The following is a 27,799-nucleotide window of genomic DNA, read 5'->3' as shown; positions in this document are numbered from 1 at the left end:
CTTTGTAATCCACCCTTGCACCAGGTCACCCTTTGTATTCACTACTGACACTTGCACATCGTTCCCATTCTTGCTGCCCTTCACTGGCTTCTAGAAAAATTCTGAATTTATTTTAGGATTTTATTAATAATATATAAAACGCTACATTGACCGGTTTCTACATATATACAGCAGAACTACTGAGACCTGATCACTGCAGCTGACTTCTCAGATTTCTGATCTGATTTGCTAAAATTTTCTTATTTGAAAACTACAGGTGATCGTGGTTTTGAGGTTGTAGCTCCTTAACTCTGGAGGAATCGGGTTCGTTTTGATGGGTTAGCTTTTCTTTGAGTATCTGCGGTCTAATAAAGTTATTGTTATTAAATAAAGTTTTAAGCAGATTTTTGTGACGTGATTTTGAGAAACGTTTCTGTTTAAAGGTAGTTCCCCTTGTGGGATTGTTCACATCTCGTCGCTGGACTTGAACAAATGTCACAAACTCAGACACATTTTAATCATCAAGAGTCATTTTATTTTCATATTCTAAAATGCAAAGGACATAACAGGATTTGAGAATAAATCCAAGGTTGAGTGCACAAAAATGTTTCACTGCAGGCGATTATTTACAAGAATGAAATCAACGTTTCTTTTCTTTTTTCATTTTTTCTTTAAAGAATTCAACAGGTACTGCATCAATAATTAGAGTCAGGTTTTTGAACCTCATAACGTAGACAAGACTGGACTTCATTTGTACTGAAGATACTTTTTTTAAACACAGCACATTCAGTAATTTACATTTTACATTTTAGTGAACTTTGCTGAAATAAAAGTTCACTATTAGTGCATTAAAGCCCACTGTATGTTTGTTTAATTTAGTCTTTTATACATTAAAGATTAAAATCTCATCAAGGTAATGCTATGTGGCCTCACAAACAGGCCTGTTAAAATTAAGCTGTACAGGAGAACAAGCTACACAAGTGTCCTCTGCATCAGTTTAGCCCAATGTGCTACCCAGAAACACGTTGGCTAATAGTTACAATTTGATTGTACCATCATTGTTTAATTAACATTAGTTAATTATAAGTTATTCATGTGAATATTAGGAATCAATAATGATCCTTAAATTGTCTTGCCTGCAGCATGACATTGGTTAGAGTTTTGCGTCGTTCAACAAGTTAAATCATTAAAGGGGATCTGTTATGTTCATTTCCAGCGTCAAATTTTGAGTCCTGCACAGCTTTGTGTGATTTATAGTTTTAAAAAAAAACCTTATTTAACTTATACTGGGTCTTGATGATGCCCCTCACTTAATCTTCTGCTTTTTTAATTCCAGTTCCCACGCTCTTTAAGCATACTTCCTTTTGATTGGCTGTTCCTCATAAGCAGAAGGTTTGTGGGTGGGGCTTCGGTGCACAAATGCATGCCTGAGATGATCATATTGAAAAAAATCCACTTTCTATGACATCATACAGAGCCAAAAGTAGAAAAACTGTTTGAAAGTGATTGTGGGGATTATTTGCACATACACTATTTAGACTTTGACCATATTTAATGAAGGAAAACACCATTTTCACAGTATATACATGATAGAGGAAAAGGAAGAACATAATAGACCCCCTTTAAGATCAAAAAATATGGCTGGGTCATGTGGACACATGCTCAAAAAGATCAATGAGTATATTTGTGTCTTTTTTAAAGTGTCTTCCTGGTTGTTTATCTACTTTCATGTCTAATTCCATGTCTAATTGAACATTTCTGCACATACCGTGACAGTTAAATAGTGACAGCTGTTAGGGTTTTCTGAAAATGTCCCCTTTTGATTGCGCAAATATGTTCATTTTCAGAGACAGACAACAAAACTGTTGTATAATTCTCTAACCAGGTAATAAGTGAGCGTACCCAGCCATAGAACAATGAGCAATAACATAACGGATGAAGACTATTTATACATTTTGATCATCACAGGTCATGTTACTCACCCAGTCCTAGTGTAACTTCATGTCCCGATGTAATTTGAAACAACACTGCATTTAGCTGGAGTTATGCCGCTACTGAATACAAGATACAATGGATTTGAAAGCTATAATTCAGCTCAACACTATGCGTGCTATAGAAGAGAAGCCAAAAACACTTACTATCCGCTTAAATAAAAAAAATCGAATATGGAACCAACCATTTCTCAGAACACAGATGAGTTTAAATACATGACTCACACAATTATCTTTTTTTTTTTTTTCTTCGATCCTTCAGTAGAGAGAATAACGAAAGTGCTCTGGTCAAACTTGTAAAAAAATAATTTATACACACCCCCAGTGTATGACTGGAAAATCTGTCATGAAATTGTTGACAACTGTTTTGCTTATTGATGGTCCTCCCCCCAATCACTCTGCTGCCCATCACCCTCGACACCCGTCGGCTGGATTAGTTGTCATTTGTTAAAAGGCAGGCAGGCGGGCAGTATGACGGTGGAGCAGGCTGGGCCCGCTAGAGGCTCTGCCACCTCTCCTTCCAACTCTGTCCATGTTCCTTTCTCTGGGCTGTAGCAGATGGTCGAAGACTTATACGCCCCCTGAGGGAAAAAGAAAAACAAGAAAATCAACTGATTTTCTTTAGGCCTCTTAGTGCTGTTTGGATTTCTGTGGGGAATTACTAAACTATATATGTATTAATCCAGAGTTTCTTCTTGCCTGAGCAACCCTTTCTAAAAAGTTAAAGTGCCCCAAAAATACTGAGCTTTATTCTAACTTGTACTGAAAACACAGTTTTATACACACACATACATATACATATATATATATACACACACACACACACACACACACACACACACACACACATATATACATATATATATATACATATATATATATACATATATATATATATATACATACATATATACATATACATATATATATATATATATATATATATACATATATATATATATATATATATATATATATATATATATATATATACATACACACACATACATACATACACATACATATATATTAGGGGTGCAACGATATTCGTATCGATATTGAACCGTTCGATACAGTGCTTTCGGTTCGGTACGCATATGTATCGAACAATACAACATTTGTAATTTATTTTATCAACTTTCCTTCCGACGATGCTGTCTGTGTTGAGCGCTCAGTGAATCTGCGTTCGACTACTCCGCCTAGGCTGCACTGTCGAGCGCAGATCCACTGAGCGCTCAACACAGACAGCATAGTCAGAAGGAAGAGCGCAGGGCAAGCTAGCGAGACACATGGACCTCCCCCACCCTCATTCAGATCTGGCGTTTGGAATTATTTTGGTTTTCATGTGACGTATGACCCTGAAGGTAAGCGAGTCATGGACTAAAGTAAAACAGTATGTTGGATGTGCCATGCAATGCTCAATTACATGGGTGGGAACTAGTGTGTTAGCGCAGTTAGCTCGTTAACGTGTTGGCCGTCTAGCCCCACACACGGGGCGATCGGCGGTAGCTCGTTAACGGAGATTTGCCGTGTTGTGGCGTTAAGGTCATTTCAACGAGATTAACCTGAAAGCACTAGTGGGAACACAACGAATATGACTGCACATTTACGCCGACATCATCCTAGTGCAAAGACCAAAACAACAAGCATGCTACTAACTTTAGCCGAGTCATTTAGACAGCTGTTAGCACATGATTCTCCTTATGCTGCTGAGAATATAGCCCGAATATAGCTCGTTGAAGCGGATAGTATAGCTTTTATTTTGGAAAGAGACATTTCTCTGTAATAAACTCTCTTTTCCAAAGATGAGTGATTCCTCAATCAGATACAGGGCTCGCAATATCGCTAGCCCGACGTCCTGGAGCTAGCGATTTTTTTCAGTCGGGCTACCAAAATCTATCTCTTCCCTGCCCGTCGGGCTATTGTAGGAAGGAAAAATATATGTCAATCCTTTTGCATTCTTTCAGAAATGTAGCTGGGTAATTATGTCATTGGCATCGGTGAGCCACTGTCAATATGTGACATATTGAAATCGCGTTTGAATTTGCGCTTGTTTTTTTGCTTTCACTTTGCAATCGTGCGAACTGTGTATAGAGAGCGACAGCACTGATCTGTGAGTGATGATAATTTGTGCACCAATTCCTCTGACATCGTCTTATTAATCGTTAGCTTACTATGCAAACATGACAAGTGAAATCTCCCGCAGCAAGCTTAAACATGTGAGAGGTTGATTGCGCAGAGAATCGCTGAGCTTATGTGAGTGCGTGTGTAAAAGCAGCAGGATATATATATTTTAGTTCTGCTGAGCCAAATAAGACAGGTCAGGGTGAAGAAGTGACAGCCAAAGAAAAGCTTACCACAAAACGGAGAAGTTATGACAAATCAGACTATAAGGCAAAAAGAAAGTGCAGCTTTATGGTTTCATGGACAAAAGAATTTCTGTGGCTGCAATATGACGAGCTAAATAACCAGGGCTGCACATAAGTGGTCCGCAGGTGCGCATTCGCTGTCAAAATAAAAAACACGCACAAGGGTTAGGGTTAAATTTAAAAACTGTACTTTTGAGTTAAAATATATGTTTATAATTTTAATAAATGACAAATTAAAAAGGCATGAACATTTTTTTTGTATCGAAAAAATATCGAACCGTGACACCAAAGTATCGAACCGAACCGTGAATTTTGTGTATCGTTGCACCCCTAATATATATACACACACACACACACACACACACACACACACACACACACACACACACATATACATATATATATATTTATTAGGGGTGCAACGATACTTTGGTGTCACGGTTCGATATTTTTTTCGATACAAAAAAAATTTTCATACCTTTTTAATTTGTCATTTATTATATATATATATATATATATATATATTTATTTATTTATTTATTTATTTATTTATTTATTTTTTAACTCAAAAGTGCAGTTTTTAAACTTAATGTCGCTGAAACAACAAAATAATGATAAAAAAAAATCTATCTGATAGAGAAATCACTCATCTTTGGAAAAGAGACTTTATTACAGAGAAATGGCTCTTTCCAAAATAAAAGCTATACTATACGCTTCTTCTGGGGTATTTTCTCAGCAGCATATTAAACATATCAGGTCCCATAAGGAGAATCATGTGCTAACGGCTGTCTAAATGACTCGGGTAAAGTTTGTAGCATGCGTGCTTGTTGTTTTTGCCTGCTTCCACTTGTCTTTGCACCAGGATGATGTCCGCGTAAATGTGCAGTCATATTTGTTGTGTTCCCACTAGTGCTGTCAGCGTTAATCTTGTTAAAATGACATTAACGCCATAACGGGGCAAATCTCCGTTAACGAGTTACCACGGATTGCCCCGTGCATGGGGCTTGACAGCGTCAACACCTTAACAAGCTAACTGTGCTAACGCACTAGTTCCCACAAATTGAGCATTGCGTGGCACATCCGACATACTGTTTTACTTTTGTCCATGACACGCTTACCTTCAGGGTCATACTTCACATAAAAACCAAAATAGTTCCAAACGCCAGATCTCAATGAGGGTGGGGGAGGTTCAATTTGCCATGTTGCAAGGAGAGCTTAACTTCTGTCTCGCTAGCTTGCCCTGCGCTCAGTGAATCTGCGTTCGACTACTCCGCCTAGGCTGCACTGTCGAGCACAGATTCATTGAGCGCTCAACACAGACAGCATCGTCAGAAGGAAAGTTGATAAAATAAATTAAAAATTTTGTATTGTTCATACATATGCGTACCGAACCGAAAGCACTGTATCGAACGGTTCAATATCGATACGAGTATCGTTGCACCCCTAATATATATATATATATATATATATATATATATATATATATATATATATAGATATATAGATATATAGATATATATAGATATATATAGATATAGATATATATAGATATATATAGATATATATAGATATATATAGATATAGATAGATATAGATAGATATAGATATAGATATATATAGATATATATATATATATAGATATATATATAGATAGATAGATAGATAGATAGATAGATAGATAGATAGATAAAGACATATATGTACTACATTAAATACCATGCTCCAGCTGTAGCCTCCCACAAGATAAATGCTGTCATCCAAAACGGCACAGCCTGGACCGCTGCGACCCTCCAGGATGGGTGTCTGGAGGATATTCCACTGGTCAGCTTTTGGGTCATAACACTCAACCAACATTACATCTAGATGGGAGAAACCTACATGACAGAGATAAGATAAGATAAGATAAGATAAGATAAGATACCCTGTCATCGTAGGTTTAGGTTACAGTAGAGGTAGGGTGAAAAAGGTGTGCAGATGTTAGAAATAAAAGGCAAGTGTTTATTTTTCCCAAAAGTTAAACAAAATCTAAAAGGAACAGAAACCCAAAGAAAAGCACAAATCCACAGTGACACAGAGGGCAGGACACGTGGTGAACATGGGAGCATAACTTATTCCACGCCCTTAAGGACTTTCTATCTATCACACAGAATCACAATCCAATGGATTCATCAGGTGCAAGTGTCTTGCCCAAAGACACTCTGGCACGCAGACTGCAGGAGCCGGAGATTAAACAACCAACCATTTGATTAAAAGACAACCCACTCCACCTCCTGAGCCACAATCACCCCGATCCAACTAGCAATCCAACAAAGAAAGAAAACAATATATCAAAGAAATACAGGAAATAACCCAAAAGACAAATAACTAACGCCAACACAAGAAGACTCACACTGAATGTGATAACAGAGGCAGAGGAACACAGAAGGCACTCAACACAAGACAGCAGGAAGCAAAGACAGGCAGCTACGGTGGCCGCTTTAGGACAAACATGTTTTAGACAGGAGAGATCAAAAACATTAAATTTGGACTATACCCCATAACAGCTGTGGCTGGCCACCATGTTTGTATTACCAGTTTTGCACACACTATATTTTAATATATTTTAATAATATCAATACTTACATTAAATGTTTTGGGATATTTTAGTTACCATTCACCCAGCTAGCAAAGTAATTCTTTTAGCTATCTGGGTAGGCTATCAGTCTGATATTAACCTTGACTGTAAAGCTTTGTGAAAGGAGTCCGATACAAGCCGATGAGTCAGTGAAGCTCACTTTTGACCGAAGACAGTGATTGTGAGGTGAGCTGCTGAGGATATCCTGGACTGCTCTTGTCAGTAAGTTCTGTTTTTTGCCGCTATTAGCTGCCATTAGCCTCTGTTACCCACTGTTAGCAGCTGTCAAGTGAAATTGTCTTTGAAATTTGTGTAACATTGCTCACTTAGTGGATTCAGTTGAATTAAACTGAATTTTAAGTTTTAGAATCGCATGTCTAATCTGTAGGCAGTAAATAATTGCGACAATATCAGGAATAAATGCATTCAAGATGGCGAAGCAACATGGCGGATTCCACAAACTGGTGCTGGCTCCTGTGTACTTCTAAGAGATTATTTTCTAAGTTTCTTAAAATGCATGAGTTTGTTGTATTAATTAATTACTAATCTATCTAATTGGTGTGTAATAATAATGTTGTACTCATAATCTAATTTATGAGTATACCATTATTTTTTTATTAAATGAACTAAAAAAACTCAGTACCCTTAACAATAGCATAAAACCTGAACTCACCATCACATCACAAAAAGAAAACTAGACCGAAAACACTAAAGTCAAACATTCCTGTGGACCAATCAGGTTTCAGACAGTTTTGGTTTCATGTGCTTGCGCTACAGTACCACTGTAAATGAAATCCACACAAACCACCACGTGAATGCACTGACACAAGGCTGGTTAACAACATGACGGCAGATGTGTGCCATATTGAAACGACCCCATTGTGCTCTTACAGGAATCACCGCTGAAAAAATATTATTTCACTAAAAAGATATGAATTTTAAAGAAAAAAAGAGCACGCTCTATATCCTACGAAATGAGAGAAATCTTTTCTTATTTTTTCCTGCTGGGGAGATGGTCCAGTGTAACTCCTTTCCTCCTTTTTCTTGAAACTATTCATTCAGTCAATTCATTCTATCCTTCACTTAGCCTATCCCAGCTGACCCAAAAAAAAAATGAATGACTCCTAAAGCCTGTCAATACAACAGTGAGCATAACTAAGGCAAACAGAACTATAATAATCTTTTAAAAAAAAACGTTAATATAGTTAAAGTTTTGATTTAAAGCGACGCCTTGACAAAAAGCAAATTTTATTACAGTCCTTCACTATGTGGCACTATATGGCATTACGTTCTTTCCTTTACTAAAGGATGGTTCAGTTTATCCTGTGCTAAAGGAGGTAATAAAGGAAGCTTTGAAGCATTTATATTTAGTATTTAAAGAATTTGCGCAATTTGATATTTGACCACAGCCGTTCTCTTTCTCAACATAATGCTTTAGGCGTTAGGCTTTATTTTGCTTCTCATGGTTTGAATCTTTATTCTGTTCTCGCCAGTGTGTCCAGTATGTTCCTTGTGTCCAGTTGATGGGTTTCCCCTTTAGTTAAACTTTTGCAGACATGTTACTTTTTTTTTTGTCTATTTGCTGATAGAGACAAATTTTTGTTGTTCCTCCATCTGCCGCATTCGGTTCCACCTCCCTCACAGTTTCACTACATCTCAAGGTTTCTTCCTTCACCACCAACTCACAGACACAAACCAGCAAGACAGCCATCGATGTGCACAGATTCGCTCCTACGGTGAGCGTGAGGAAACACGAGTTTGGATATGGACACAGTCATACTCAGAGGCACGTGCAGGTTTTTTATGAGCTGAATTTGCAGCAATGAAGAGCCAACTGAACACATCTGTTTAACAGTGTTTTAACGAAAGAGCGTAGCTAAAGAGAGGATTCAAAGAGAGACAAGCTGAGCTTGTCATAATTCCCATGACCACATTCAGTTTTCCTGAAAAAATGCAAATGAACAGCACACGTTTTTGTTCTTTTTCACATTTTGTACTATGAATACTAAAGAGTGCGAGAAATGGAGGCTACAGTGTTGCACAGGGTAATTAAGGTCACTGCCTGCTCACAATGGCAACATGATTTTCACACGTACTTTTCAAAAAAGTATCAATCTTGACCTGCTTTCTGTTCGTTGTCTGAAAAGCTCGAGTGCTTACCTTTCAAATGGTTTCCACCAATAGCATACAGGCGGTCATTCATCCCAGCCAGAGCATGAATGGCACGCTTTGTGTTCATATCTTGTTTCCTCGCCCACACATCCATTATAGGGTCGTAGCAGTAAAGCCAGGAGACATACTCGCCATTGTGCACGCCTCCTGCAGCAGGTAAACACAGCAGTGTGTCATTAATACTCTGTGGAGCTACAGCACGCGGCACGTGGACATACTGGATCCAAATGTAGTACTATCCCCAGATATACAGTAAATAACTGGAAAAGAAAAACGTTTTTGGCTCTTCAAGAAAACTTTGGTTAGAGTCAGTTTGTAAAAGAGGAGGGTTTCACTTCCGGATTTTCCTGCAGGGAGGTGATGAGTGGTTCACTGACGTATCACTAAAATCTAATATATGACTTTCTGGTGTCAGCAAGTAGAAGAATTATACAAACCAAAGTTATATTGAAATATATCTAATAAAAAGCATTACAAATTTGAACTATTTCTGTGGCCATTTCTTTGAAGAAGAACTGATGTATACATTCAAGCCTCTTTACAGGGCTTCAGAAACTCTGCTACTTACATGAACATATCTCTTGAGGGAGTCTGAGGTAATGGTAATCTGGGGCTGTGCTGTTACTAAGAAGAGGTTCACTCTCTCTTTCTCTCTCTTTTTTTTAAAACTCAAGCCTACTTTAGTCTCTATAAGCTCACCTCAAGCTCCAACTGAACTGCTGGCAGTTTTGACAAAGATGAACAATCAGTCCTGATGCATTGATTTTAATCATTTTTGTGGAGTGGAGTTGGTTTTTCTTTGTGGTGTAATTAAATGGATGTGTTTACCTCTATGTGCCATAAACACAATGTGTCTTTTTGTACAGTTCCCTCCATGTAGCGCCCCTTTTTGCATAATAATAAGGCGTAATAATAATAATACATGCGACTCGTGTACAGCTCCTGTAACTGACCTGATATGTAGATCTTGCCATTGTGCACCGCTCCTGCATGGGCAGCCAGAGGCTGTGGCAGAGACGACACGTAGTTCCACTCATTTGTCTCCAGGTTGTAGGATTCCACGCTGGAGAGGTAGCCCGCCTCGTTCCTGCCACCAATCACGTACAGGTGCTTATCCAGGCGACAGGCAAAGAAGCTGGCTCTCCTGAGGAGGACATATTAACCAGACAACATCATTAAACCGATGATGAGAATCACTACTGTTGTTTTTTAGTTTTTTCCAGCTTCTGTCTAAGGTGCAAATCATTCTTAAAAAAACAAAAAAAACATCATAAGACGAGAGATAAGTTAAGCATGTACAAGCTTCTAGGCTGTGAGCATCTGTTTTCATGCCTGTGTAATGGGCTTGCTTACTTCTGCATGATGTAATACCTTGTAAAAGGATTTTGAACCAAAAAAAAAAAAAACAGCACATAGGTCTGTTTACAGCCCAATGAGCATTACTTTATTCTTCTGTTGGCTGGTTTTGTACACCTAGGTAAGAGTAGTAGCATTTTTTTTTAATCTTATGTGGATGTTTATATTTTTAGGTTTTCTAAACACCATTTCCCAAGAGAACTACACATCTGCTATCACAGCTGAACAGAAGACTTGTGAAGTTGTTGGATCTCACAAATTACAACTAGAATCCAAGTAGCATCTTCATGAATGCCAAAACTTGTGAACTTCACTAAGGTCATAAAGGTTTCCGTTTCTTATTAGGTGATGCAATGAGTGGTGAGATTCTGAGAAATATACAAAACACGGTAATGAGAGATGGATGAGAGAAAATGGGTTACTGAAGCTGAGTAAACAGAAGCTAGTACTGATGTCAACATTTCTGAGGACAAAAAAAGGCTCACCTCTCCTGCATTGGAGGCAACTGTATCCAACTGTTGAATCTGGGATCGTAGCGGCTGACAAAATTAGTGCTGTGCTTTCCTGCAAAACAGAACAGTAGAATACAAATAACTTAGCTCAAAATAAAGCTTCTTTTTGTACAGTTTAGACATGCTAATGTAATGATCAGTTCTTATTGGCCACATCTTTTCTAATGTTGTTTGTTGTGTACCAATAAAATTCACAAATGCAACTCTCCCCAGTCTTCATTAATCACCGCCCACACGTGATGATTTGCCTTTTTGCTGCTGTTTGAGCTAACAAGAGCTGACTGAAGTCATGTTTTCTAAGCACAGAGAGATCACCTCTTGGTAATGTTGTATTCAAAAGACTGCAAATCATCTCTCATGATGTGCATTTGTAGTAAGCTGATTCCTACTCTCAAAACTGAATAAACAACTAATTTCACTAAGTGCAGTGTACATCTGCCTGGCTGTTGTATTACTGTGATAGCTGGTGAAAGAACAAAAAGGCAGAGTAAGAATCTTTGATCATTTACAGTCTTTGTTTCTTACTATGGCACTGTGTTGCCACCTTTTTGCAAAAAGCCCTCTTAACACTTCTACATTGCAAATATTTCATCATAAACAACAGTAATTTTTCTGTGCCAATTATTGACAAGTGTTGATTGGAGTGTTGTTTGTCCACTCAGAGCTGATCTGGCTGCAGGATGAGTGTTTCAAACCATCTGAAAGTGTTACATTAACTTGATGGGCTTGAACTTACATAAACTCCAGTTTAAGTGAACATGAAAAATTTGCTGCGTGAAATCAGTGGAAAGCAGCGACTGTACCATTGGGGTTCCACTGGTCCTCTCCGCCTAGCAGCAGCAGGAAGTTCTCCACCTCCACCACGCAGTGATGTGCGCTGTTGTAAGGCATTACTAGGTGACAGACAAAAAGTCAAAAAGTCAGTTTTAAAAACATGTGGAGAGAAATTTGTATATAAACAGTACCCTGTGAGTGTGCCCTGGCTGTTATAGGTGTACTGTGCTGGTGGTTTCAAAAATCCACTGTGGTTAGCAATTACTTTGTATCATTAAATATGAGAATTAAAAACAGGCCAATACTTTTCTGTTCAGGACACATTGCAGTCTAGAAAGCACTACCATAAGTCTCACATTTAATAAAACTGTCAGGTCATTTAAAATAAGAACCATGTAACAGTAAAAGTTATGCCATTGAACCACGAACAAAAAAAGCCACTCTTTGTAGCATCTGGATAACTTTTTAACCTCTTTTGTCTCAAAATCATATAGAAAATAGATTGACGTGCAACTTTTGTTTTTTAATCAGAATCAACACAGCCATCAATTGACTGGCGACCTGTTCAAGCTGTACACCGCTTCTTGAACAGGAACAGCTGGGATAGGCTCCAGCCCAAACACAACCCTCAATTTGATCAACACATCTGGTGTAACTCTGTTTGCGCTCTTATACTCAAAGGGGGAAAGTAAATGGCATCTACACTCTCCTTAAATAAATTCAATTAATTCTTAAATGTTTCCACCACACCCACAGGTCAAGCCTTACTACCAATTACTGTCCGAGACACTGACCAAAGAGGTTTATTGAACATCTAAGAAGTATTATATTAACTTTTGAATAGGAAATAATGAAAGTGCTAAATGTTCTGTAATTTGACAGGAGTGGTCAGAGTAAATTTCACACAGACTGTTTGTTCTTTGTTTGGAGCAAGATACAAAAAACACAAACAGAAGTTTAAAAAAAAGTCTGGATGGAGAGCTGGTGAGCAAAGAAAGTTGCACTGGATTACTTTCTATAAACTTGCGATTACAGACAGACTAATATATGATTTTACGATTGATACCAATACTGATATTTAGTGATTTTAAAAATCCAATATACTGATATATTGACCGGCATTTTTTTTCAGACATATGAAACCTAAACAGATTTCCCTAACATATTTTTTAGTGTGGGTCTTTATTTACTCTATCATGCTTTGCCCAGCTGTCTTCAGATCAGCTAGTTGTTGTGTTTCTCACTTTCCAAACAGGTGTTGCCCACAGGATGTTTCTCCCTTCTCTTCTTTACCTTTTTCTATAATTTCCATTTATTGGCCATTATAAATGCAACTATTAGGAGAACTGCCAATAGTTAATACTGGTGGATAATACTGACCTGCTCATAAATCAGTCAGGCTTCAGTTGCAGTATAATGCACCGGTTGTGACGGAGAATGTGCTCTTGCTATTTTCTCTTCACATGAGGCAAAATGTTAAATTATATCATAAAACTCATATATATATATATATAAATAATCGGAGGTTTTTCTGCTCTTTTTGTTTTGTATTCTCTGGACCATCCAGTCACAGGAATGTGACTTCAGCTATTTCGAATAACGATGCCATAAAAACCTCCAGCACTTTAAAGGACAGGAAAAAAAGTATTTAGTGGTAGTAAACTGAATATCATTGGTTTGGAAATGTGATGGACATTTTTTAACATTCTGTAGATAAAATAATTATTTAGTTGATTGAGAAAGTAATTGACAGATTGCTTAATAATCAGATAATTATTACTTGTAACCTTGCATTTATTTAACTGGATAGGTCACCAATTTCTATTTTGGGAATTCGACTCTTAGAAACTAGCTTAGCAACACTGTCCAATAAGTAAAATGTTGGGTGGATGATACCCCTTGTCGTGTGTTAGCGCAGTATAGCATAAACATCCCAGAGCTGAAGCAGGACCCCTCATGGAGGATTTTCTTTTGTGTATGTTTTCGTGCTCCCTTTCTCTCCTTCATCTTCTTTTGCTAAAGTGACCCCATTGAGATGTAGAGAAATGGTCTTAGGTGACAGTCATAATGAACATGATCATGTTCACTCAATAAATCTCAGGCCCGGTGCTTTTTGAGCACAAATCAGTGAAATGTTAAAGCCCACCTGTCTGTCTCCATCAGTCATTTCCACTGTCACCTCCCCACCGTCTGATGGATCACAGTTGCTGCAAAATTAGACAGCCTTGAATCTCATTTCTTTCCAATTGGCCTCTCTCTGCAATCTCACTCTAGCTGGCTGACATGTGCCGGTCCTCTATGGGAGGGAAGTCTCAGATAGGAACTAATACTACATACACTAAACACAGCTTTATCTCAAACGAGGGGATTAGGTTGCCTGCCTCCAGTGCACCTCAAAGACGAGTGCCATACGACTGCCAAATTCCCTTACATGCTATTTACATTATCATTCAGTCAGCAGTATATAGGACATGGATGGGCGGCTTTTTATTTGATGTCTAGTGACTTGTACTCATACTAAAAATCATCTCGTACCCATGTGAGAAGAAGATTATTGCTTTACAATATGTCACAGACCACAGTATCTAGAGTACTGCGGTGGGTTTTGGGACATTTGGGATATACTGTAGGTGAACGGTGAGATAATTACAGTAGCAGGGTATAATAACTGGAATTACTATGCTAATCTTGTGCACTGAAAAATAAATGCATTAATTATTTTTCCTTCTAAAGTATTTATACCTGAGAAAGTGAATCCGATTAACCTATTTGTGCCCTTTTAACCCAAATTGTCCACTAACCCAAGAGTGTGAAAAGCCATAGGAGGGCAGGATGAGCACGTCCTCTATGAGATGGACGCCATCACTCCGGTCTACAGTGAGCTCTAGGGCTCACTAGAGGGAGTCAGAAACCTCTGCATAGAGGCACAGTCAGGGTCGGTTGAATGACTCCACAGCTAATGCACCACTGCTGCTCCATCTCTGATGTGCCTTTAACACCGCTACAATTGCATCCCACTGAGCTGAATTCCTTTGTTCTAGGCCATGCTGCATGGACACCATACATGCAGCATGGAGATCCAGATTTTAATATTAGGTTGGTTTAAAGAAGAAGAAAAGAACAACCTAGCATTGTGGCTGAATCTGTGCCTGCCTTTGTCTTGCATTGGTCCACGCTGCTGTGGGTACACTAGATGGCAAACTTTACACTGGAATCACCGAGCAGTGTGTACATCAGATACACTGAAAGAGATCAGATTCTTCCCAAATTGTGTTGATGAATGTCTTAATCAAAGGCTGTCCCTCTCAGGTTTCGGCTCATTGAAAAGTTATGATTGAATGTTAATAATCTTCTATTCCACATCCATTGTGAGGAGGCTACATCAGGTGGTCACTGATGTGTTAAGGGGATGATTTTGCAGTTTTGTCCTTCCACTTGGCCACGGACCATTTGAGTGTTAACTTTTTTAGTTCTGAGTGATGGAAATCCCTATTGACCTTTTGCCTGGTGCAGTTTGTACCAGTGAGTGAGAGTTTAATGACAAAAACAACAACAACAACAACAACATAAACAGCGAGCTTCAGGCTGTTGTGTATGCAAGGCTCCTTCAGTTAAAAAAAAAAAAAAAAAAAAAAAAAAAAAAAAAAGCTCTAATAGGTTTGGACAAACATGAGCTAAAACATCACACTGCTGCCAGGAAATGTTATGATTTGAGCAGAGGAAGAAACCATGTCGGAGACTGCTGGTGATTTTAAGACCCGACAGCAAAAGCATAAAACCAGATTTATTCAAATTTGAACCATAAAGGGAGAACATAAACTGCACAGGGCCGAGCTGACAGAAAGCAGACCTATAGCTAATATATATGAATGGATAGGTGATCCTGAGATATGACTGCAACCAAAACACAGGACAAAAACTCAATATGTCCAGCAATGATGGGGCAAAGGAGAAACGCGGTCTCTCATTAGCTCTTTTTTTGACCTTTGCAATATGGCAACAATATAGTAGTGAGCCTTAAAAAGGTCAGGGAAGACAGAGAGAGAGAGAGAGAAGAGCATAGTGCACTCTACAGCGGAGAGTGCAGCAGGGATGTGTTTGAAATCTCACAAAGGTTTTCTAGGAAATTATCACAATTTGCCTTCATTATAATATTAAAAAATAAGATAAAATGAGATAAAATCAATTTTTGCTTTTGTTTCCATTGTTGTCCCTGTTACCTAAGAATGGTTGACATCAACATTTAAGCTGCAGTGTTCCACTAACCCCTCTGTGCTATTTATTCACCTTAAGTAAACCCAATATCAACAGCGACACCAGGTCAACAGGCTAAACTGCCACGTCGTGTATTACCATGTGTGGGTTAATTCAGTGTTATGAGTTGATCAATATGAACGAGTAATCACGCTGCATTTAAAAGTAATTGGGAAAAGATGTCACTCCTTAACGTTCTGTCTCAGCCACAATAGATCATTAGACTCAAGTAAATCTCATCGTGCATCCTGCCAGCACATATCAGCAAAAAAACAAGGGAAAGCATGCATGACGCTCCACAGTGCTGTGAAGTCACGCTCTGATTAAAAACTTATATTAAAAGTGATAGTGACACATTATTACCTGAAGGATTTAGGGAACTCTTGTCCCTCATTTTTGGTGAAAATTAACCAGTGTTAAAGTCATCCAAAGGAACAACTATTTCTCATCATAAAAGCCAGTAACACGGGATGCCTCAGGTAATAAATAAATAAATAAATGTAAAAAAATATATAAATTTTTTTAAATCGCAGCCTTTCTACTCACTTGTGAGGATCTTCCATGTCTTTTTCTCATCGTCATAGTACTGGACCAAATTACTGGGGAGACGATCAGGTCCAGGAGGCAAACCACCCACCAGTAACAGCATCCTCTTATTGGAACGGATTCTGCAATGTCAAAAGTGTGGGTGTGCGGACAAGTGTTCAATAACATGCAATAAAAGACATATTAAGGCCTGGAATAAAACATGCAAACACAAAAACACAAGCACAGCTTCAACCTGACACCTTTAATTCCTTGATTTACTACGACGATATTAACAGAGCTTCCCTGGAGTATTTTTATTTTTCACTTTGCTGATGCTGATTGTATGAATGAATTAATCTGTGAATAAAATAAAGAATAAATGCACAGCTAGATGAATAACTGCTTCTTATCCAAGTACTTCTACTAAACTCAAGATTGCTAATCAGGAAATATGCGACCACATTTATTGTGATTAATAAAAATTGCTCAATCGTTTTGATGTGTTATTGGATCGTTATTGCACTCTAAAGATATCTTTTCAATTAGCTGTGAAGCGAGGACAGTCCTGTAGGGTGCCATGCTGGAGGCTAAAAGCACAATTGAGAACATAAACCTGCCTATACAATGTCTCCATTTCATTGGCTACAGTGATTCATGTGACATGCCTTAGCCAATTGTTGGAAATTTCCTGCTGTTTGTATATGATATATAACCTCAAAGCCGTGCACTTTACTGCACATCAATGACCATTATCTGGCTCCTAATGGATTTCAACACAAATCTACCAATTTATCACAATATGCACTAAAACATTAAGAGTAGCTGGCCTTTAGATTCAGACACATTCACCTTTTTCCCTTTTCCATATTTTACTTTTTTATGCTTGGGTAAGTCACCGTCGCCTCGGTGTATTCTCCCTCATGCTGGCCCAATCGGAAGTGTTTTAGGGTTATTCATATGCAAATGAGCCCCTGGACATAGATAATGGTGATTAATTGAGGGGAGAGAAACAGTGGCATGTGAAACTAATTATGAGGATTCCTGAATCTTTGCTCGTTTAGGTCCATATGTGGGATCAGATATATTATTGGGATAATGTACAAGTAGGTACTTGTAGAATGGTTTTATGTCCTGATTATTTCAGTAATTTCCAAATGTTTTCATAAAGTTTAGATTCTCTTGTGTCACAATTTTTTTTAGTTGTTTTTCCCCAAGGCTCACAACTGTAGTGATAAAACAACAACAACAACAACAACAACTGAATATTGATACTATCGATTAAAAAAAAAAAAGTCTCAGCTGTCTGACTGTGATCAGTTGTCACCATAAGAGACAATAGCCATGTACTAACCAGCCCTAAAAGTGCAGATCAGGACAAACATGTAAGCCATGTTTTTGTGTGAGTGAGACACGTGCATGCAACACGAATGTAAGCAGCATTGTCCAATTCATGAAAAGGAATTCTAAACATCAAATCAAATTTTAAAAAAAACAAAACATTTTGAATGTATTATATTTGTCTTCATTTTAATATCAGTAACAGGGCATCTCTGTACTTGGATCATAAGCATCTTGCAATTACCATTTAATTCTGGTCACAATTCAATTACAGCATTTCAAATTGTATTCAAGAGAGTTGCTACAAATCAAATGCATAACCTTTATCTAGATTGTAGCAATCTTGTCTACACTGATTAGAGAGTAATTGCACAGATGTGTGAGGAAATAAAGACATGTTTTCTTTTGTAAAACAGGAGGGAACATTGTAATGATGGATACAGTGGAGCACAGAGTGCATCACGACCTCTGGCAGCAGGTATTATGTTACAGGAGCACCAAAATCCTCATGAACTAGTCCTGAAATGCCACACTGCCTACATGGTCTACACCGACCACCTACATGCTCTACATTAAACAGGCGGTGGGATCAATACATGAGCAAGTGCATAATGCTTGTGTCTGTAATTTGTTCAAATTTAACAAGTGGGAGGCATTTAATTACCCACTGCCCAGTCTCAAACAGCTCTGTGGTGTGATTGTGTGAATTTATGTCTGAGTGTTTATCTGTCTCGTTCTCACCTGCTGGCCATGGTCTGCCTGCAGTGCTGCCTGAAGGGCATCAGGTGGTAGTTCATGGCATCCAGGAGTAGTTTCTGGCACACAGGGTCACTCCTCATGAAGTCAACAGACTGAACTCTCTCCACCAACTCTGGGGCAGGTATAAGGGCAAAGCGTAGCCTCTTCATAAGGTCCGGTGCATAGTGCATGCGAGTCTCCCGGTCATGCTCCAGCCAGAGGACTGACATCTGGAAGAGAGCCAGCTCTGACTCCACTGGGGGTGGCAGAGCATCTAGCATGGCACACATCTCCTCAAAGTTCAACAGCAGCACATCCTCCACCAGGTACTTGTTGGCCAGCTTCTTGGTCTCATCCAGTCCATGGAGTGCAGCAATCTTGCAGATCTGCTTGTAGTTCTGCACAGAGATCTGGTCATTAAGGAACTGCACACTAAGCTTGGTAATCTGGGGGATATTGAGGATCTTGCTGACTGACAGCACCTCTTCCACTGTGTCCAGGGAAAGAGTAACATTGGCAGTATACAGGTACTCCAGCACTAATCGTAGTCCAATGGAGGAGCAGCCCTGGAGCACTAGGTTATTTATGGGCCTGGTGCTGGTGGTCACCAGCTTGTCATCAGGAGAGGATGAAGGGGTCCCACTGCTGCCCTGGTCCCCTTTGCTTCCTTCATTGTTGATTACATTATGGGAGGAAAAGAGGGATCTGAAATACTGGGAGCAAGATGCCAACACAGCTTTGTGGCAGTGGAACTGCTGTCCCTGGGCTGTCAGAGTCACATCACAGAAAAGCTGCTTTCGCCACAAGAGATTGAGCCCATGCAGCAGGGTGTCACTGTGTGTTGGGTCAAAGGTGGATGTTCTATCACCCGATCTGGACATGACTTCCTGAATGTGAACGCCACCTAGGCAACAAATAAACCATGCAAGCCATTTACCTCAGGTCATTTATTTCCACAACACACGTTGCCTATACATCGCTATCAGTCAACTATTACAGCAGAAAACGATTTCTCGAATAAGTTATTGAACAGATCGCCCGTCCATCCAGCGGGGAAGAGCCGTCATGCCACGCCAGCCGGCGACAATCTACATCCAGCACGGCTTCATTCGCCTTCAACTTTGAGCTCTGGTCGTAAAGCAACAAACAAAAACGTAGTAGTTCCCATAGCGTGCCACTCTTATTCATTCTTAACTCAAGAAGCGGATGGTTTTAAATGGAGGCTGATGTTTGAAGGGCGCTGTCAAAACAAAAAAAAAAAAGAAAAGAAAAAAAATCGGAGGATACGGAGATGCTGCGGCGCTTTCCCCCCTCGGTAACGCGGCTGAAGTTGTCGGATAAGGAAAAAAAGAGGCAGCCGCTACGGTGGACGGATAACATGCAGCATTCAGCCAACACTTATCCCTTCTCCTGCCTTGCTGCACACCCCCACAATGAGGACATTACACATCGCACAGATTTACGGAGTCATACAAAAGCAATTAGTTTGTCTCCGAGCCGTCAGCAGCGGTACGGGTGCGTTTTGCTTTTTTAGCCTACCTGAGTTAAGCGGACGTGAGTATCGACAAAATATTCACTGAAATGCAGCTTTCGCTAAAGTTAAATGGGATGTGCATATCTTTTTCATACTTAGACTGTTACAAAAGCTATTTCCATGTGCGTAATGTGTGTAAACTTGACACAAGCGTGCCGTAACCGTTGTCGCCAGATTCTCTAAAAGCGCCTGTCACAACTAAATGATGTGAGCAGCTTGCCTGAGAAGGAGCCAAACTTACCTGACTTCAGCTCTTGACCAAAAAAAAGGAAAGTAAGCTTCGGGTTCCCAATAATCTCACTTGAATTTTCCTTTGTTCTCCTTTTAAGAAATGTCCTTTTTCCTTTAAAGTCTATGGCGTCTCAAAATAACCATTGATTCCAACTCATAAAGTCACTATTTCGGGTTATTTGTTGACGTTGATCATTTGTTCTTCTGAATTAACAAGAAGTGTGTGAGTGTGTGAGAGGGAGCTGTGCTTTCTGCAAGAGAAGAAGAAGAAGAAATATACGTGTGACAAATTATGCTACCAAGAAACAACACATCATTATCCTTGGGCCTGGGGCTCAGTGAGTCGTAACGAGAGTAATAGGAAATCCACGGTTGGGGAGAGAAACGGTCGTGCATGGCCGGTGGAGAGAGACCATGCAGGGGTATGGATGCTGGAGAGACTCGCAAAATTATGGCTCAAGGCTATTGTAAAAACTGTCGAGCGTAAATGACTGCGATTTCAAACATCTATGGAAGAAAGAAAAGAGAAAGGGGGAGAAAAACCGAGTCTTTCCCTCGCTGTTATAGAGAGAACCGTCAAGTTTTAGTGCGCATTGCTAATTAGTCAATTTCTCTCTGCCTTCACAGCCCGACGACTTTGCTGCTGAGCTGAAACTGCTAATTTCTGGGACCAGCCTTTTTTTGGCTGTGAACTGGATGGATGAATGGCTTGTCTCGCACAAATGACAAAAAGCCCCTGCCTTAATCTCCATCGCCAAAATAACCCCTCATCTCATTCTGCTCCTACTAGTCCTTCAAAAGAAGGTGCTCTACACAAACTGAAGTTATACATCTGTATAATAAACAGCACCCACCTCAATGTACAGACAACTGTGCAGACTTTTATCATGTTTAATTAAAAGCAGATAATACCCTCCTTTTTTCTACATTTTAGTGCGACACTGAAGCAGCATTATGAAATGCCACACATGTACAGAAGGGACATAAAGTTTAAAAAAAAAAACAACAAGCACAAATAAAGAACATATATATTGTTTTCATTCATTATTACCATGTCTGATCAGTTCATTGTTAAAAACATAAGGCTTGAAAACACAAAGGGCTGTAACCTAATACAGTGTCCATTAGTGCACAGTAGTTCTGCTGGAGTATTTATATCCATACACCTGCATTTTTGCCCCCAGAGATCCTCCAAGAGTATAAGATCAAAGTGAATCCACTAAAGGAAGTGGCTTGATGAATCACATAGTAAAACTCCTGGTTGGGAATGCTCATATGAACTTATGGATTGCACCAAACACTCTGTCACCACCACAACAAACTAACAGCTGTGAGGCACTAAGTAGTTCCATTGCTAAATTATTAATCTGTCAAATCACTTTGGTATAGCTGCATACAGTTCAACAACAACGAGAGCTTTCAAAAACTCAGAAACATCTCATCTCAAAATTAGGATTCCTTCATTTACCCCCATCACATGAATATAAGGTGATATAATCACCTCAAAAAGCAAACAAAATGCTCACACAGCTAATCAGAAACCGTTAGAAAGGATTTATTAGGCCAGAATAAACTGTCAATTACATAAAGAGCTCAATTAGAGTAAATACACTTACATGTAGAACTCCCATGGGACCAGAAGTGACAGGTACTTCACAACTTAAGAAATGACAGATAGGGATAAATGGCTTTGTTCATATACTATGAAAGAGAGCACCGCCATGCTACCGTCAAGCAATAGCGGACCATACATTGGTAGCATTTATAATAAGAAGGCACCACAATGCTGTTTTGATGTTCAAGTGTTTGACAAGCACACAGCCTGCTAATCCCCAACTTGTAGTTATGCCGAGGAAATTCATTCTACATGAACTCTGCGGTGATGACTGATTAGATTGTGCGCTGCATCTCAAATAATCATCGTCACCGAAGGAAAACTATACTACTCTAATATTAATTAGCGGTTTGAAACCACTATGAAAGCACTTTGTTTTACTGTTTACCACGATTATTTCGTTACCTCATTTCCAGAGGTCTTGACACTGCACAGCACTACAGTAATTCACTGTATTTCACTTTGGAGTCACATATTGTTATCTTTACCAGCACACAGTTAGCACTACATTACCCAAGTCTCGAGCGAGCTATTCTAACGCAATAAAATGACCATTTCCAACTCTTTCAGCTCTTTGTAGCAACTCAGTCTCCTGAGGCCACTGGTCTTCAGATTGCAGGGCGTTTATGGTTGTAAGTTGTTGCAGTGTGCAGAAGGAGGGGGGGGTCATCAGATAAGAGAAGAATTTCTAGACTAATTAAACCCTTTGAGACAAAGAATCACACTACAGTGATTTACAACTCTCTGTACCAGTTAACCCGACTCATTTCTTTCTGTCATATTACTCAGATAGCATATCTACCTCTATGGGTAAAAAGTCTTTTTTTTTTGTCTTCAATGTTATGAAAAAAGGAGGGGTGTTAGTGTAAATAACCGCAGTTAGATCAGATTTAAATACTGCAGTATACTCATAATATAAGCTTTTAAGAGCAGACAAAGCTCCCAGCCACTGACCATCTACTCTGTTCGGTGAATAAGCCCCTGATTTTACCCCCAGATACTACGCATCTTCATATGTAATGCTTGCATTATATCATGCTTCCTTATTGTTTTCTTCAGCATAATTTTGTGCCCATTACAACACATAAAAATGAAGCAAAACACAAACTGTCAGCATTATCGTGGCCTTGGGTAACTGATTAAAGAGCGAACATTTAATCTAATCAGTGCAATGAAACAAAACAACAGGAGAAGCTCCAAAGTTGTGAATAGCAAAGTCTACCAGGCATAATTCCTTTTGCTGGCTGTTGCAGAGGGGTATGCTAAGATAGAAAGTATTATTTTCCTAAATGGAAGGTGTCAGATGGTCACGGAAATGTGATCGGCTGTTCAAGATCACTGCTTCCCATCTGCAATTTGTGACGTGTGAAAGATTCAGCCCAAATGTGCTCACCAAGCGTAAATCCTCAGCACTTTCTCTTATCGTGGAAAAGCAAGATAACCAGCTGTTTACAGATCAGAGAACATATCATATTAATATCATGGAGAGGGTGATATCATCTTGTTTGTAAAATATTTTGTTAACTAAGTGTGGTGTGGTATGGCAACCTATAAAGTGAAAGTTGTAATTTGTGTTTTAGCAAAAGTGCTGCAGTTTAAAGCCCCTTTTTAATGATAAAAAATATATTAAAAGGAGGAAAGCTGAAAATGCTGCGGGGAGCCTCTTCAGAAACACTTTGGTGAGACAAAATTAATGCAAACTGCATGTTACAGTAAATACTCATTACAAGGCTCTTAGAAGTTACATTTAAAGATCCCCCCTTAGTTCCAGTTAACTGTATGTATGAACACAAGCAGGGCTCTCTTTATGCCTCCCTCTCCAATCTTGGAAGAGTTTACAGTTGTGTGGAATTATTTTGCACCATTTTTGGATTTGGAAACCAAACCGTATACTATACTATAGAGAGATTAGTTCTAAAAAAAAATGTAGCATTGGCATTAAAGGAACAGGCTGCTTAATCAGAGGTAGTTGTTATAATTGTACAAATTGAAGAAAGGGTCATCAAAAGTGCAATATTTGTACTAGCAGGTTCAGTTTATTTCGATTAATTGTAAAATCTCAACCCATCCAGTTTTCTGTTTCCTGTTTTTTTTAGCACTTTTTTTGGATATCAGGACTGATTAGCACATGCTTGTCATTTCAGATCAAAGTTAGTCAGAGATGATTCATAAAACGTCCACTGTGTAATAAATTGGAAGCACTTATATTTGCCATTCAGGGAGTATTGGGAGGCCTGCTGTTTTAAACCCCTAGATCCCCACACATGGCGTAGCCACCACAGACACGGCTCAGAGAGTCAGTCGGCAGCCGGGAGGTGAGCAGAAAGGAACAGGCGGTGTCCCCTCCAGAGTGAGCACAGGAGAGAGAGTGTGTGTGTGTGTGTGTGTGTGTGTGTGTGTGTGTGTGTGTGTGTGTGTGCGCGTGTGCACAATATGTGTGTGTGTTGTGGCATTCTCAAATGACAAAAGGATACCAGTTGTGCAGTTCAGGTGGGACGACACACGGAGGTGGTATGGAGACTCACCTGAGGGAGAGTCTGGGCTGCTGGGACCGGGGCTGTAATGGAGACCCAAAGTTGTGTATAGGGGCCGCAGGAGGCCACTGTGCCGTGGAGAAGGTTTGGGGGCTGGAGGAGAGGGGGCTGCTGTTGTGCAGTCTCCCCAGCGTGATGCATCTACCTTCAGGGTGGCAGCAGGCGTGGAGTGGGGTGCGATGGAGCGAACACGGGCTCAGTGGCGCGGTCACCTAGGGACGCTGAAGCTGCTGTAGCAGGACTGATAGTTATTCCTTGGGAGAATTGCAAGATGAGCCCCATTGTATTAGCAACCCCTCTTCTACTAGAATTGTATCAATGTTCTCAAACCTTTGAAGAATGAAGTCAGGGTGCAAAATATCTGACACTTAACGTTTTTTGCCGTTCACCAAAAGAAACTTAATTCTTGGACAAACAAAACAAAAAAAAAAGTAGGACGGAGTAAACAGTTTCTCTCACAATCGGAGCCGTTTCATTGTGTATCAGAATGACTGCTGTCAGAGTTAAACTTCAGTAAATTCCTTTGGCAATGAGAAGCTGGTAAATTATTCCATACTGATTTGAAATTCTCACACATTAAGCTTTTTAATTTCCAAGCAGTACTTTTGTGTTGCAACAGTTTGAGTCGTATCTTTTAGAAATTCTCTGTGTCTAATATGGTCAGCACTCCCAATTATTCACTCCACTGACAAGTGAAACAAATGGGACCAACCAGTGCATTCTGTATTATCTACACCCCTTGGATTCCCTGACAATAATTAATACAATGGCAAGCTGCTGTTACCAGCCTTGACGACATGAGCTCAACAACATAAGCTCTCCCTTTCCAAGAGCTCTTGAAAAGAAATTACATCCAGCGGTGAGGTCATATATATATATCGTGGACACAAGCAGCCGGGAGGTTATGTCATGTTACTGTCTGGGACCCTAGATCAGATGGTACTGTTAATATCAGCAGGTCATTATTCACATCATTACACCATGAATGAAAGGTGCGTGGAATATGTCAGGAATATATGAATGTAGCCCTGAACATAGAGATATACACAGCCTTTAATAGCAAAGACTGTCCCATATGTCAGCGAAGTTCATTAACATGCTACATGATCTTACTGAGGCAGCAGTGCTGACCATCTCACTGGTATGGTCACACACCATTATGTAGGGTTACTTCATTTGCTCATAATGCGGATAAACATGGGAGGAAAAAGCACCTTAATATATACACAGCATACAGTGAATCTAAGTAGTGTTAGGCAAACTGGTTCCATGATTTAAATAAAACTAAATAAAAGCAGATACAGTTTTGTTTTGTGTAATAGCCAACTGACCAATGTGTCCTTTTAAAGAGGTGTCACACAATCATACTAACCCCTCTTATTTTAGCCTACGAGGATATTAACAGGTTTTTTAATTATAGAGGAGCACTTTGCCTCAACATCCATTAAAGGAATGCCGTGCTAATTTTAAATCCTCGCAGCAGGCATTTGCATCAACAGAAGAAAAGTGGATGAGTTTCTCTTTAACAGCTGTAATTTGTGTTTTCCAATCACCATGCTGATTTCTGCTCATTATACTCCGGTTTCACACCGGTAAGTGAGCAAAGTTTGGATTGATTGACTCTAATTAACTAAAAAATGTTCCAAGCCATGGATTTATTATCATGCTAGCTAGCCACAAATGTCAGAGACTTTCACAAATTATTATCCTCTTAAGATAAATATCTTTGAAATCAAATGAGTGTGGAAACGCGAGGAACATGTATTGTTATACTGATGAATTTGTTTGTCATGTTTTTCTGCTGAGCTCCACATTAAAGACTCACCTGGGCAATCACACTGTTCCAGTGTATTGTTAAGCGGTACTGTATGACTGAATGACAGATGCTGTAGTTACCTAAACTTTAAAGGAACACACACTCAAGTCAGATGAATAAAAATCAGACAATTATATAGTAATATAAAAGAAAATCTTCCCAGATTACAGTGTTATCAGCACTGACCAAATAGGGTGTACCAGGGTGCACTTCATGTTATACTACCGAAAACCTATTTCCTCTCGTGTGCTCCAAAACTTGGCAGCATCTCCCTCATTGATATTTTAGACACAGTAGCACCTTTCTCAACTCACATTCTTTCCTCGACTCCATCGGCTCCATGGCTCAACTCTCCACTTTCTCATGAACAAAGAGAGGACGGTTTGAGAGGACGCCTCAGTTTTCCTGGTTTTAAAAAGATCTCAGAGCAGAATTTTGGTTAGCTTAAGAAGACAGAACATTGCTCTGATTCACTCGGCTTCACTCCAGTGATCAGAAGTGATTACTGAAGTGAATCCAAATGAAACGGGCCCATCGTCTGCACGGTGGCGCCAGGCAGAAATTGAGAATCATGCTGCCTGTAAATCAGATTTTCTCAACATGCCTCTTGCAAAATATGCCTTGATACAAAAGTACAAAAAAATATTCCAAACCAGCTTTGAGGTATCAGAGTATGCAACAGCACAGTGAGGCATGTGCTGTATGTTTTATCCTCATCATACTGAAACAAGCATGTAATGCCCCTCAGCTGTCAAGTACACCCCCCCATTAGTATTTCCACAGTCCATCCTCTTTAGAGTAGCAGCATTAAGGTGTGTGCACTTTGAGGCACGCCCGCAGATAGATGTGATGACATCTAGTTGTGGCTCACTTTCATTTATTTAAGGGATTGATTAGATGCAAGGAGAGCAGATAAATGTGCTGGAGAGGCACCTTCATTTGAGAAATTGCCATATAGTCAGTACAGAATATGAGACGGACTGAACATTTTTCTCCTCAAGATGCTTTTAGGGAGCTAGTGGCGTCGTGGCTTTGCGAGCAGTCGACCAAGTTAGTGTCATGCTGAATGTTTGTTCTATAGTATACAGTTGGCCCAAAAACCTATGTAAAGAAACTTTACCAAATATCTGAAAAAATCTTCTTTTTTCCCCACATGAGAGATAATGTGTCAGTTTGATTTAAATATATATATTTTTACTTGTTTTATTTTGTTTTTTTCAAGCCGTCTTAGTTTGAGATGTTATGCTTAGTGTTATAACATGATACTGAGACATGTTTCAGTCAGTTATTTGCTAAGGTTGTTGTGTCCATACTGCCCCCTTCTGTCTCCTCTAGTATGGAAGGCATCTGTTGTTATCAACAAAACAACAGCATCTCTATCAACTCAGAAGGAAAGGGTAACATATTTTCCAAGGAGTAGTCTAACAGCATTAACCTTGACGCT

The 27,799-nt window shown here is 39.3% G+C and overlaps 1 protein-coding gene across 6 annotated transcripts; it reads right to left on the bottom strand.

Annotated features, from left to right (window-relative positions):
• Nucleotides 1-501: 501 nt before the first annotated feature.
• On the bottom strand, nucleotides 502-27,537 carry klhl14 (kelch-like family member 14). 6 transcript variants are annotated; one of them, XM_026150208.1, is made up of 11 exons: nucleotides 26,670-27,537; nucleotides 24,531-26,440; nucleotides 20,401-20,641; nucleotides 18,629-19,529; nucleotides 16,568-16,689; nucleotides 11,797-11,886; nucleotides 10,967-11,045; nucleotides 10,079-10,269; nucleotides 9,114-9,272; nucleotides 6,056-6,213; nucleotides 502-2,551 (listed from the first exon to the last, which is right to left on the bottom strand). In XM_026150208.1, exons 4-11 carry the CDS (start codon nucleotides 19,504-19,506, stop codon nucleotides 2,411-2,413), a joined length of 1,818 nt encoding a protein of 605 aa, XP_026005993.1. In that variant the 5' UTR covers nucleotides 19,507-19,529; nucleotides 20,401-20,641; nucleotides 24,531-26,440; nucleotides 26,670-27,537; the 3' UTR covers nucleotides 502-2,410. The 6 variants fall into 6 exon arrangements, with proteins under 6 accessions (XP_026005993.1, XP_026005990.1, XP_026005991.1 ...); XM_026150205.1 differs by having other exon boundaries at nucleotides 24,531-27,537; XM_026150206.1 differs by lacking the exon at nucleotides 20,401-20,641 and having other exon boundaries at nucleotides 24,531-27,537.
• Between the last annotated feature and the right edge of the window lie 262 nt (nucleotides 27,538-27,799).

Source organism: Astatotilapia calliptera, chromosome 18 (genome assembly GCF_900246225.1).
Source record: "Astatotilapia calliptera chromosome 18, fAstCal1.2, whole genome shotgun sequence".
Classification (NCBI taxonomy): domain Eukaryota; kingdom Metazoa; phylum Chordata; class Actinopteri; order Cichliformes; family Cichlidae; genus Astatotilapia; species Astatotilapia calliptera.
Note: the sequence above shows the minus strand (reverse complement) of the source record. Positions and strands in the feature narration are given on the sequence as shown.

Excerpts from the sequence above, each read along its gene's own strand:
- klhl14 (XM_026150204.1), bottom strand. The coding sequence starts at position 26,697 with ATGGAGCCGATGGAGTCGAGGAAAGAAT. Across the intron at positions 16,690-18,628 it reads AGGCAGACCATGGCCAGCAG|AATCCGTTCCAATAAGAGGA; the intron begins GTGAGAACGAGA and ends TTGACATTGCAG. Across the intron at positions 11,887-16,567 it reads GACATGGAAGATCCTCACAA|TAATGCCTTACAACAGCGCA; the intron begins GTGAGTAGAAAG and ends TCTGTCACCTAG.